At 40.5% G+C, this 12,840-nt stretch overlaps 2 protein-coding genes across 2 annotated transcripts; both read left to right on the top strand.

Annotated features, from left to right (window-relative positions):
* The first annotated feature begins 577 nt into the window (after positions 1–577).
* OR6A2 (olfactory receptor family 6 subfamily A member 2) lies at positions 578–1,555 on the top strand. The gene has a single exon (XM_070464175.1). The coding sequence runs from the start codon at positions 578–580 to the stop codon at positions 1,553–1,555; it is 978 nt and encodes a 325-aa protein (XP_070320276.1).
* A 9,862-nt stretch (positions 1,556–11,417) lies between these two features.
* On the top strand, positions 11,418–12,362 carry LOC110127339 (olfactory receptor 6B9-like). The gene has a single exon (XM_070464174.1). It carries the CDS (start codon positions 11,418–11,420, stop codon positions 12,360–12,362), a length of 945 nt encoding a protein of 314 aa, XP_070320275.1.
* The last annotated feature ends 478 nt before the right edge of the window (positions 12,363–12,840 follow it).

Below are 12,840 nucleotides of genomic sequence, written 5' to 3'. Positions count from 1 at the left end.
CAGTATTCTTGCCTGGAAAACTCCATGGACAGAGGAGCCTGACAAGTGGCTCAAATACTAAGAAATGCTCAAGTACTGCTCACAAAGCATAAAGAAAAGAGAAACTTGGGTATAAACTTATTAGCAGTTTTGATGTTTTCAGATTCCATATAAAACAGACACACACAATATTTGTTTTTCTCTCTCTGGTTTATTTTACTTATCATAATGCCTTTAAGATATGAATTATTTCTTCAAAACAGTCATGATGTAGCTCATAGACTAACTCTCACTTCAGAGCAGCTAAGACTCTTAATATTTTTGGTTTTGATCTATGTTTTTCAGGGACCAACTGGTGCTTATCAATCCATGCTTTTCCAAGAGCCAGAATAAACTCCCATCCTATTCCAATACAAGGTAGTTTATTTCTATCTACTTTCGTCTTAGCTTATTTCCAGATTACAGAAGAAACCAATGGCTTCAGTTCAGTGATGAATTACATGCACTACTCCCATCGCACTCTGCCACTATAAACCCAGCGAGAGAAAGACTGAGTTTCTGCTGCTGCCTCCTGAACACACTCTATTCTCCCCTGAAAATGGGCATGAATGACACCATGGAGAGGAAGAACCAGAGTGGGAGAGTGAGTGAGTTTGTGTTGCTGGGCTTCCCAGCTCCGGGACCACTGCGGGCACTATTATTTGCCCTTTCTCTGTTAGCCTATGTATTGGTGCTGACTGAGAACATACTCATTGTTGTGGCAATCAGGAACCACCCCAGCCTCCACAAACCCATGTATTTCTTTCTGGCTAATATGTCCTTCCTGGAGATTTGGTACGTGACAGTCACTATTCCCAAGATGCTCGCTGGCTTTGTTGGGTCCAGGCGGGGCCGTGGGCAGCTAATCTCCTTTGAGGGCTGCATGACACAGCTCTACTTCTTCCTGGGCCTGGGCTGCACCGAGTGTGTCCTCCTCGCAGTTATGGCTTATGATCGCTATGTGGCCATCTGCCATCCTCTCCACTACCCTGTCATTGTCAGCGGCCAGCTGTGTGTGCAGCTTGCGGCTGGCTCCTGGGCTGGAGGTTTTGGCATTTCCATGGTCAAAGTTTTCCTCATTTCTCGCCTCTCTTACTGTGGCCCCAACATCATCAACCACTTTTTCTGTGATGTCTCTCCGTTGCTCAACCTTTCATGCACTGACATGTCCACAGCAGAGCTTACAGACTTTGTCCTGGCCATTTTTATCCTACTGGGGCCACTCTCTGTCACTGGAGCCTCCTACATGGCCATCACCAGTGCTGTAATGCGCATTCCCTCAGCTGCTGGGCGCCATAAAGCCTTTTCCACCTGTGCTTCTCACCTCACCGTGGTGGTCATCTTCTATGCAGCCAGTATCTTCATCTATGCCCGCCCAAAGGCACTCTCAGCTTTTGACACCAACAAGCTGGTGTCTGTACTTTATGCTGTCATTGTACCACTGCTCAACCCCATCATTTACTGCCTGCGCAACCAAGAAGTAAAGAGAGCCTTACGCCATACTCTACACCTGCACCAGGGTCATGATGCTAGCTAAGCCTGGGAAAACTAGCACAACAAATAGAAGGGAGGTATTAAATCTTAGATAAGTTTCCCTGGTGGTTCAGTGGTAAAAATTCCACCTACAATGCAGGAGACCGCCTGCAAAGCAGGAGATAGTGGTTTGATCCCTGGGTTGGGAAGATCCCCTGGAGGAGGAAATGGCAACCCCTTCCAGTATTCTTGCCTGGAGAATCCCATGGACAGAGAAGACTGGTGGGCCCACAAGAGTGAGACAAGACTTAGTGACTAAACTACCACCACCAGAGCTCTTAAACTTAGGATCTATATCTTCTAAGAAGGCAGAAGAGCTCTTAGAGCCTAAATTAGGGACTAGAGTTTCCAAGGCACCACCAAGGAACTAATTCACAACAAGGAAGAGAGATGGATTAGAAGCTAGAAGTTGGATTTCTTCAAGACAAGGTCTTAACATACAGGCTAGAACTTGATCTCATGTTGTCTGTTCTACTGTAATTTACATAGAACAGGTCCATGCAGCATGTATCCTGGTGGGGTGGGAAGGGATGACTATGAGTATAAAACATGACTGAACTCCAATAGCATCTTTCTCAGAACTAGCATCTTTCTCAGTGGCTCTTCCTGGATTTGTTACTAAATTTTAGTTCTGAGACAGAAGATACAAAAAAAGGAAGCAGAAGGAGAAAAGCCGTTCAAGGAAGCATAGGTTTCATTATGGAAAAGCATCAGGAGGCTTCTGAATGAGACCTCTTCTAGCTGGAGGATACCGATCATAGCCCATGAAGGAGAGGAACCATAACTGATCATTATAGTGTGAATTACAAGGCAGGGAGACAGAAAACTGTGAATTTTTGTATTGGCAATATATCACCCCTTGGACTATAAAGGTTCAGAGCTTCATTTCCTGGTTTATCAAGGTCAGTGCCCACACTGAACTAGTGACTGGGTGCAGTTGTTTATTTAATACTCAGTCTCCCTAATTAGACTATAAGCTCCAAGGAACCAGAGATCACATTTGTTTGTTCATCATTTTATTAGCAGGGCTCAGAATAGTGTTTAGCACATGATAGCTATAAAGAAATATAGCAAAGGAATATAATTTGGAGCCATGTAGGTGAAGCATGTGTGTAACATCTTATAGGTAGTTTTCGCAGGTTTCAGAAACTAAACCTTGTACATCTTGCTAGGATACAAATAGGTACAAAGTGGCACAGCCTTGCTGGAAGAAAAGTTGGCAATATGTATCATAAATGCTAAAAATATTGCAAACATTTGAAACACAAATATTCGATTAAGAAATATCAAATTTCCTAATAGTAAATACAGACATTTGTATTTACTATAAGAAAAATATGGAAATATACTAAACTTCCACAGAAGACTGATTAATTTTTAGTCTATACATTAAGTGAAATATCATGCAGACACTAACATACTATAATATAAATAGAGGTAATGACAGAAAAATATTCTTCATATAATAAATGCAAATATTAGGTTATGAATAATATCAAAATACTACACTGTACAAAATAGCATCAGTCTTATTTGTTCATTTATTTAAATATGACTAGAGGAATCAGAGATGGCAATGGCACCCCACTCCAGTACTCTTGCCTAGAAAATCCCATGGACCAGGAGCCTGGTAGGCTGCAGTCCATGGGGTTGCTATGAGTCAGACACGACTGAGCGACTTCACTTTCACTTTTCACTTTCACACATTGGAGAAGGAAATGGCAACCTACTCCAGTGTTCTTGCCTGGAGAATCCCAGGGATGGGGAAGCCTGGTGGGCTGCCGTCTATGGGTCGCACAGAGTTGGACACGACTGAAGCAACTTAGCGGCATCAGCAGCAGCAGAAGGAGTTGACTGAAATATTAGCAGTACTATGCAATGAACCCCTTGTTCTTATAAACTGCATTCTGGGCAAAGGTATTATTACAAGCATATTTATTTAAATAAACATTTCTTGGCCAATAAAATATGAAACTTTATTCATCTAGACAGAAAGATGGTTAAAGGGTATGTCAGTGTGATTTTTAGAAATGTAACTCCTTACAATCACCCAAGACTCAGAACAATAGGCTACTTCTCTCTGCAAGTGTAGGGGCCTTGTGTTGTTGCAATTTACTTTCCTATATTTGTCTACATCTTAATAAAGCATATGAAAAGTTATAATCTATATATTGAATCACTGTATTGTGTACCTGAAATGAATATAATATTGTAAATCAACTATATTTTGATTTTTAAAAGCATATGAAAGGCTACTAGCAACATAATTATTAGGCATTATTAGCTAGTCTCTACTTATTAAAAATTTTAAATAATATTCACATCTATGTGTGCCAAAACAGCTATATAAACTTATAAGTGTCTTGCTATGACAATTAATAAATGACTGGATATGCAGTTCACCAAAAATCTATCTTCTACCTCTGCCATTGAATAAGTATCTGAAATTGGGTAGTGGTCTGGGAGGGGAATGTCCTCTTCTGGGCATCAATAATGTAGCTATTTTATGAGCCTCCTTATCAGTGAACTTCAATTAGCAGGAAGTAAACACCCGTGATGTTGATTTCCTTTATTGTGCTTTTCTTTCTCTTCCAAGCTTTTTACAATAAAGTATGTGTGTTTTTAAAATTCTTTTTAGTTTTAAAAAATACCTCTAATTCTGATTTCAAAATTTGGAACCAAATACTTCAGGTGTAGGAAACAAGGTTAGCACAATCTCCTGCACTTATTATCTTTCACTTACAAAACTGAGATGTTTGAGTCAATGTTAACTCTGGTGGGATTAACACTTCTCCTGACTTGGACTGTATGTTCACAGTCATATTATCCTCATGACTGATACTGAATTTGATATTCCAAACCTAAGATTTTCAAATGAAATATTAGTTATCAGATAAGTATTCTTCATCATCCATTGACATAATTATTTGTCCATAAACCTAGAGAGAGGACTTTTAAAAAATTCTTATTACATTTGATCCTATTTCTTTCAGATCATCTTTATAATTACAAATTTTTCAAAATATTGATAAATGATGTGGCTCTTTTGTAATTTCCTTTGGCCAGGGTATTGTCCGGGGGAAGTCTCCAGTCTCCTTCATCATTATAGGAAATAGGAGTACTGGATCCAGACAGGATCTTTCAGATATGAGAGGTATTGAGAGTGGCCAGAGGCAACAAATATCTACACAGCAAGTGAGGATCAATGTAGACAGCTTTTGTCCTCAAAAATGTTGACTGGTTCCCATCAATTTTTAATAAACTCCTTCTATAGTACTAAATACCCTATCCTGCTACATTAAGAACCCCTTACAGTTGTAAGATTCAAGTAAAGACAAAAAACTATCAAATCCTGGGGACTAAGAGACAGGACACCTAAAAGGAATGTGATATCTCAGATAGGATCCTGGAATGTAAAAGGAATATGGAAAAACTGGTAAAGTATGAATAAAACCTGGAGTTTAGTAACCAAAAAAATGTACAAGTCTTGCTTTCTTAGTTTCAAAAGTGTACACTGTAAGGTCAGATGATAATATTAGGAGAAACAAACTAGTAAAATATGAGAAGTCTCTTTAAAACTTTTCTGCAAATCCAACATTATTCCAAAATAAAAAGTTTACTTAAAAAGGAACACATTATCAGTCTTTTTATACTAAATAATTGAATAGGATTCAGTTGATTTTAGTGACTCCATATTAACTTTTTCACAATTTTCTGGATTTTTAATTCTCATTAAATTCATGCAATTGATAGTTTTAATTTAGCTGATTGATAAGGGAGAGTTAAAATAAAGTATAAATGACACTATTTTTGCTTTATATATTTAGCAGCTCTAACTAATGATACTGGCTCTTTTAGTTGTCACCATTTGTGGCAGGCAAGCAGGGAAGAGAGAGGGCTTATAGCACAGATGTTTTCAATTTCTCTTACAGTCTTTCCTTAGGGGGATGATACCTTCCTGATTTTCATGTTCCATAGTCTCATTTCTTGAACACCAGTGATCTAGATTTCTAGAATAGTGTCAACTCACCACATGCCTTTAGACAAAGAATACGAATGGATGGGGTATGGGAAGGGCTAGGCCCAGCCTTAGTTTTTTTTAAAGAACAAAACAGATATGTTTCTATTGGACTTCCTGATATAGAAGGTAGTATGGTATGAGCAGATAGTATAAACGATAAATAATAAAATTAATTTTTATTTGAAATAAAATGCTGACACTGCTCAGTGAGTCACTCGGAAACAAACTCTTGCCTGACTGTGTTACTGGGCAAAAACAAAGTTAAACTACAAACATTCATCATTTTTGACTTGTTATTTGGAGATAGGCAGGAAAATACTTTGGAGTAGGAAATGGCAACTGACTCCAGTATTCTTGTCTGGAAAATCCCATGGACAGAAGAGTCTGGCAGCCTGTGGCCCAGGGGGTTGCAGAGTCTGATATGACTGAAGACTGGGCACAGGAAGACATACTATACTTGGTTTGTACCTAAGGGGAACTGATTTCCCCTTAAGGCCTAGCCACAGAAGTGTAAACAATGTAAATGAACCCACCACTGCTGGTTGTCACATCGTATCTATGTTATCTGTGTATTCTGAGATCACACATACACCTGCCAATATACCTTGGAGGGGTTGCTCTATCACAGATTCATGTGAATTCTTCTCAGGCAGGATGGAAAAGAGTAATTTGGAACAAGTTATATATCCTACTTAGAACAAATCACTAGTATTACCTTAAATGACAATAAGTTACAATAGACAGATGCTGCCTAGATGTTATCCTTTACGATCTTTAGGAGTTTATTTCTCTAGAACTTCTCATTTTTTCAGGTCACCGTTTCACTACCTTCATCCACCTATTCACAGACATACAAATGTATCTCCTGGGCCTTTGTTCTTGCAAAACTTCTAGCACTTGATTCTCAATTTTCCGTTAAAGTGAAGTTGCTCCGTTGTGTTCGACTCTTTGTGACCCCATGGACTGTAGTCTTCCAGGCTTCTCCATCCATAGGGTTTCCCAGGCAAGAATACTGGAGTGGGTTGCTATTTCCTTCTCCAGGGGATCTTCTCCACTACTGAGGCACAATTAAGAGCAGAGATTCTGTGGGCTCACTCTTCTGTGGATAACTTGACAGACAAAAGTGAAAGTGAAAGTCACTCAGTCATGTCCAGCTCTTCGCTACCCCTGGACTATACAGTGCATGGAATTCTCCAGGCCAGAATACTGGAAGTGGGTAGCCTTTCTCTTCTCCAGGGATCTTCCCAACCCAGGGGTCGAACTCAGGTCTGCCTCATTGCTGGTGGACTCTTCACCAGCTGAGCCACAAGGGAAGCCCTGACAGACAAAAGGGGTTGTCATTTTGCACTGTTCTTAGCACACAGCACATCCTTCTCAAATGCTCATCAGATGACTGAGCGCTTCCTGCAATCCAAGGCAGAAGACTCTATGGTCACCTGTCTACCTTCTGCCATCGTTCCGCTGCATGCTCTTGTGTGTGTCTCTCTACACTGAAAGCCTTCTCACATCATCTCTTCTGATCAAATCGTGACTGTGGTTCATATTCCAACACAGGTAATATTTACATTTGTATACTTATCACAAAGCAGTTTTAGAGCTGTTTTCATATACATACTCATATTCATATTACTTCTGAAGCTAATATTAATATGATAGTGACAAGGGAATTATTATTACCATGCTTTGTGGGATAAAATCCTGAGGAATAAAGATAATTTTTTAAGGTCAAATATCTTAAAAATGATGGAATCTACATTAAAACTAGATCTTCTGACTGATGGACCAAAATTATTTCTCATTGCATTATTTTCATGCTACCTTCCTGCAATGAGTCTGGAATGACACCTCTTTGATGGAACCTTTTCTAGATTCCTGTTAGAAACCATTTCTCTCTCGTTGGTGTACCTAGAACACTGTTTGCACCTCTCTTGTCACACATCACATACTACACTCATTACAGTACCTACTTCTAACTTCAATTAGAATATTAGAAGTTCCTAGAGGGCAGAAGCCATGATCTACATAATTTTACTCCAAAAAATGTACATAGCATATTGGCTTGTACCTAAAAAGAGCACAATAAAAGCAGGATGTGATTTTTGTAATGAATGAACAAACGAATGTATTAATTACCTTATTAACTGACTCAGAGCTCTTATCCTGATTTTTGAGTAATTTGGTGCTGCACTACTTTGCATATAGTAGGAAGAAAAAAGGACCGCACTCTCTCTACAGGTACAATTAAATATATTCAAGTATGAAGAGGCATGGATAGGTGGATGGAGAGTCAGCCTCCCCATCCAGGCTCCCTGGACGTGACCTTGGCAGCACACAGTCTCCCTGGAGCCAAGAGAGACTATGTGAGTGAGTCCTGTGGGAAGAAGGGATGGTGAGTGTGAAATATATCCTGCCTCAGCTCTAGTCTTCCGGTCTCAGTGCTGCAATACTGACCAGGCAGTCTAAGCGGAGACCAGACACGGATCCCCAGGAAGCACAGAAATATGCAAGCCAGCCTGCTTCCTCAAGATTAGTGCTAACGTCTGCAGGATTTTTCACTCTTGAAGATAGGCAAGGTGGATCCTGGTGAGAAGTTGAAGGTACCAGGTACCAGGTGAGATTTGTTGATCCCTGAAGAAAGTTCCAGGGAAGATGAGGAGAGGCCTAGGGAAATGACTGCAGGCATCATTTTTGGATGGGGGAAAGGGTATTATGGGGAGTGAGTGGGGAAATGAAGATCCAGTACACATGTGGGCAGCTGAGAGATTGTTTGGATGTTGGACCAGGGCAAAAAAGATATGTTTCCTGTTCTAGGAAAAAGTCTGTTGCTGTCTGTGTTTTCTCTTGAGAATGAGCATACAAAAGACTGAAAACAAATTCTATACTTTAATTAAATGATTTTTTTTTCCTCAGGCACCACAGAGATTCTAGAGCTCAGGGCTATTAGTTCTGAAAAAAAGGAAAATAGAATTCTGCATTTCTCTACGATACAAAATAAAGTCTGCTGAGAGGTGCATTTGTGGCAAATACACGGAAGGAAAATATGAAGTAACGGCAATATGATTAAATACATGAAAGCAACATAGGATAAGAAGATAAGAAAGGAGGCATGAGTGATCTGCAACTCAGAGCTTTTCAAAGATGCTATAATCCTGTTCCCCAGGAAATTGGCTTACCTCATTCCCCCAGAATATAACATAAAAAAAAAGCGAGTAAGAATGAAACTGAAAATGAAAAAGGCTGCATGTTTAAACAAACACATGTGAGTAGCATGTATGAGTCTAGTGCCTTATCCATGCATTATCACATTTATCCTCACAACAAACCAGCAAGGTAGGCATTATTAGCCTTATGTTCTTATACAACAGTGGGTGTTGAAGTACCTGACTCTTAAATATTCTGTTTAGGATGACATAGCTGGTAGCCTTTTTCTGACTCTAAAGTCAGTGCTGATAACTCATCTGCAAAGGTAAGTGTGGGAAATTATGTGGCATATAGTGAAAATGCAGTGTTACACTAACACAAGTCCCGAAGGAAAGTCTCTACATACTGAAGAATGTGGGAAATGTCACTCCTTTCTGCTATCAGATCCAGTTGTTTTTCCCAAAGAAAAACATTAGGTCAAAGGCATTGAGAGACAGGCTGAGAACTGCTTACAAATGAACTATATCACAGGTGAAAGGTGTTGATTGGAGGTCCTGGGGTGAGACATAATCCCTTTCTATCCAGCAAGCAATGCAGAGGTCTGCTGACATGTACTGCTATGGGAAGGAGGCAGTGGCAAAAATAATATGTATTTTGGCCTCTCATCTTTCTGTCCCTTGCCATGAGCCATGGCCAGAAGATCCCTAGCCAAAAGGTTATCAAGATGATCCTTGATTGATCTCCCACCCTCTGTGTGTTAAATGGACAGTAGGGTGGACAAATTGTTTGGCCAAAAGAGTGAACAATATTCTGAAGGTGGGACCTAAACTCAGTCTTTATGGATGAATGTGATATTTAGTGGAGATATATATTCATTTACATACTTTTCAAGAGATAAACCTGTGGTAACCTCTTTCCTTAGCCACAGATTAAAGTAATTTGGCTACTTCACAAACGACTCTTCCTTCCAGCCTTGCAAGGTGGCCTATCCTTGTATTGTATTCATGTATGCTCTGGCCTCCCTTTTCCTTACCCCTCTAGGTAGAGCTTGCCCCAGTGGCTGACAACCAGGTGACCTGAGACAAAGGATCATATCCGGTGTTCTCAGATAGGGTGGATATATTTATCATGAAAGTACCCTGGGTATGAGGGCTTCCCCGGTGGCTCAGATGGTAAAGAATCTGCCTGCAAGGTGGGAGACCTGGGTTTGATCCCTGGGTTGGGAAGATCCCTTGGAAGAGGGCATGGCAACCCACTCCAGTATTCTTGCCTGGAGAATCCCCATGGACAGAGGAGCCTGGCAGGCTACAGTCCATGGGGTCGCAAAGAGTTGGACACAACTGAGTGACTAAGCAGAGCACACACCCTGGGTATGCAAGATGGACGTATGTCCAAAGATGTGTAGCCTGATAGGTGTGTGCCTGCTGCCACCAGCTTAAAGGGATTAATTCACTTGTTAATACATATTTGATAGTATTTATGTTTTCCAGTCACTATTATAGGCATTGGGTTCATAGTCTTGATGGATAGTCTTTTTTTCCCAGTTCTTTTGAGATATAATCAACATATAACATTGTATAAGATTAAGCAGTCTAATATGATGACTTCATACACATATATGTTATGAAAAACTTACCACAATAAGGTTAGTTAACACCTCTATTATGTAACATAATTTTGATTTCTTTGTGTGTGATGAGAACATATAAGATCTATTCTTTTAGCAACTTGCAAGTATATAATGCAGCATTAATAACAGTAGGCACTAGGCTGTACATTAGAACCCCAGAGCTTATTCATCATATAACCAGAATGTTAAACCCTTTGACCAATATCTTCCTGAGTTTTGAAAGATACAATGTAAAGGAGAGGAATCTCAATGCATGAGAAGGTTGTGCATTGGAAGAAAATGCTGTTGAAGTATTTCACCCAGCTTTGGTGCAGTTATCTCCTAGATGGAATCTTGAATCAACAGATAAAAATGGGGGAAAGGCATAAAAGCAAGAGGGATGAGTGCATGTAAAATGCAAGAGTGATTACAGTGTGCTTGAGGAGTAGAACTATTTGAGTATATCTCAAGCATGGAAACAATTTAGAGGATGCCAAGAGAGAGGCTGGAGAAATACGTAGGGGTCAAAATATGAAGAACTTTTATCTAAGAGCAATGGAGAGTCATTAATGGATTGTCCAAGACTTATCATTTCTTTAAATTTCCACAGACTCTACTGTGAATAAATGGTGGTGGGTCAAAGGACTACAGGCAATAGATCACCCCAATATTAAACCCTGGAGCTTTTTCTGATGTTATCCTAAACATTTTCTTTCAGGCAGTAAAAATGTCTTGTGTTGTGGCTTTCTAATTAAATTGAGATTTGAAACTAGCAAGTGAGAGACCACTGGTCCATGTTGATGGACAAAGGAGTAAGGAATGACATGGAGAGTGACATTCAAATATTTCATGAGGTGAGTGAGAGTAAGGGATGGGAGTGCACTTTGATTCCAGGAGTTTTTCATAACAAACACGTGACATTTTTTTGATGGAAATATATGCTTCCCATTGGAAGATTACTTCATACTGACAAGAGGTTATTTTATGAGTCTCATTCCCAGGAAAGACTGATTTGCTAACATACTGGTCTCCTCTCCAATGTCATAGTCACATTCATTATTTGTGATGACTTCCTGCCTCTCAGAGCTCTTAGTCATGCTGGGGAGAAACATCACTCTGGTGAGTGAGTTCATCCTGGTGGGCTTCCCCACCGCCCCCTGGCTGCAGGTCCTGCTCTTCTTCCTCTTCCTTGTGGTCTACTTGTTGGTGGTAGTAGAGAATCTTGTCATCATGCTCACTGTCTGGGTCACTGGCTCCCTCCATAAGCCCATGTACTATTTCCTGAGTAGCCTGTCCTTCCTGGAGGTCTGGTATGTCTCTGTCACAGTCCCCAAGATGCTGGATGGATTCCTCCTGCAGAGACGGCGCATCTCCTTCACAGGCTGCATGACCCAGCTGTACTTCTTTATCTCGCTTGCCTGCACGGAGTGTGTACTTCTGGCAGCCATGGCCTATGACCGCTATGTGGCCATCTGCCACCCTCTCAGATACCCGGTCATCATGACCACAGGTTATTGTGTGCAGCTGGTGGCTTTCTCTTATATGACTGGTTTCATGATCACTGTGATCAAGGTCTATTTTATTTCACATGTCACTTTCTGTGGCTCCAATGTCATGAACCACTTTTTCTGTGACATCTCACCAATCCTCAAACTGGCCTGCAAAGACATGTCCACAGCTGAGCTAGTGGACTTTGCTTTGGCTATTGTCATTCTTGTCTTCCCTCTCACCACTACCATCCTCTCCTATGTCTACATTGTCTCCACCATTCTGCGTATACCGTCCACCCAGGGAAGGAAGAAGGCCTTCTCCACCTGTGCATCCCACCTCACAGTAGTCATAATTTATTACACAGCCATGATTTTCATGTATGTTCGGCCCAGAGCTATTGCTTCGTTTAACTCCAACAAACTCATCTCAGCTGTGTATGCAGTCCTCACGCCCATGCTAAATCCATTCATCTACTGTCTGAGGAACCAGGAAGTCAAGAATGCTATCAAAAAGACAATGGGTGTTGGCCAGTGCTTCCTGCTCAACTGAGGCCTGCTGCCTTGAGGAGAGAGACTGTTCCAGACAGGAGGTCATTCCCTTGATACTTATCATTCTGTGCTTTTAGCTTGCTCTATAGATCAGAAATCTTTAAAAAAACAAATCGCAGCAAGACAAATGTTTCAAAAAGTCTTAAAAGTAAAAACCACATATTCGAAATGTATACTTTGAACAATTAGTCTGGATTCTGACTTAAAGCCTGCCACGAGATGCAGCTGTGCAATTGAAGTATGGCAACTCACTTGCCACTGTGAAACCTACCACCAGATGCAGCTTAATTGTCACTTGCGCTCACTGAGAGGGTTTTGATATAAGTCTGCAAATAATTGATTTATTATAATCTCTGTGCAGTCAAACCTCATTGCTAATGAAAATCTGTGTTTTCCACCACTCTCCAGACCTGGCATCACTGCCTCGGCTCCGCCTCAGATTCTCAGATGTTAGATTCTCATAAAGAGCACTTGATCTT

This window comes from Odocoileus virginianus, unplaced genomic scaffold, assembly GCF_023699985.2.
Source record: "Odocoileus virginianus isolate 20LAN1187 ecotype Illinois unplaced genomic scaffold, Ovbor_1.2 Unplaced_Contig_20, whole genome shotgun sequence".
NCBI lineage: Eukaryota > Metazoa > Chordata > Mammalia > Artiodactyla > Cervidae > Odocoileus > Odocoileus virginianus.
The sequence above is the reverse complement of the archived record's forward strand: the minus strand, read 5'-3'. Positions and strand labels throughout refer to the sequence as shown.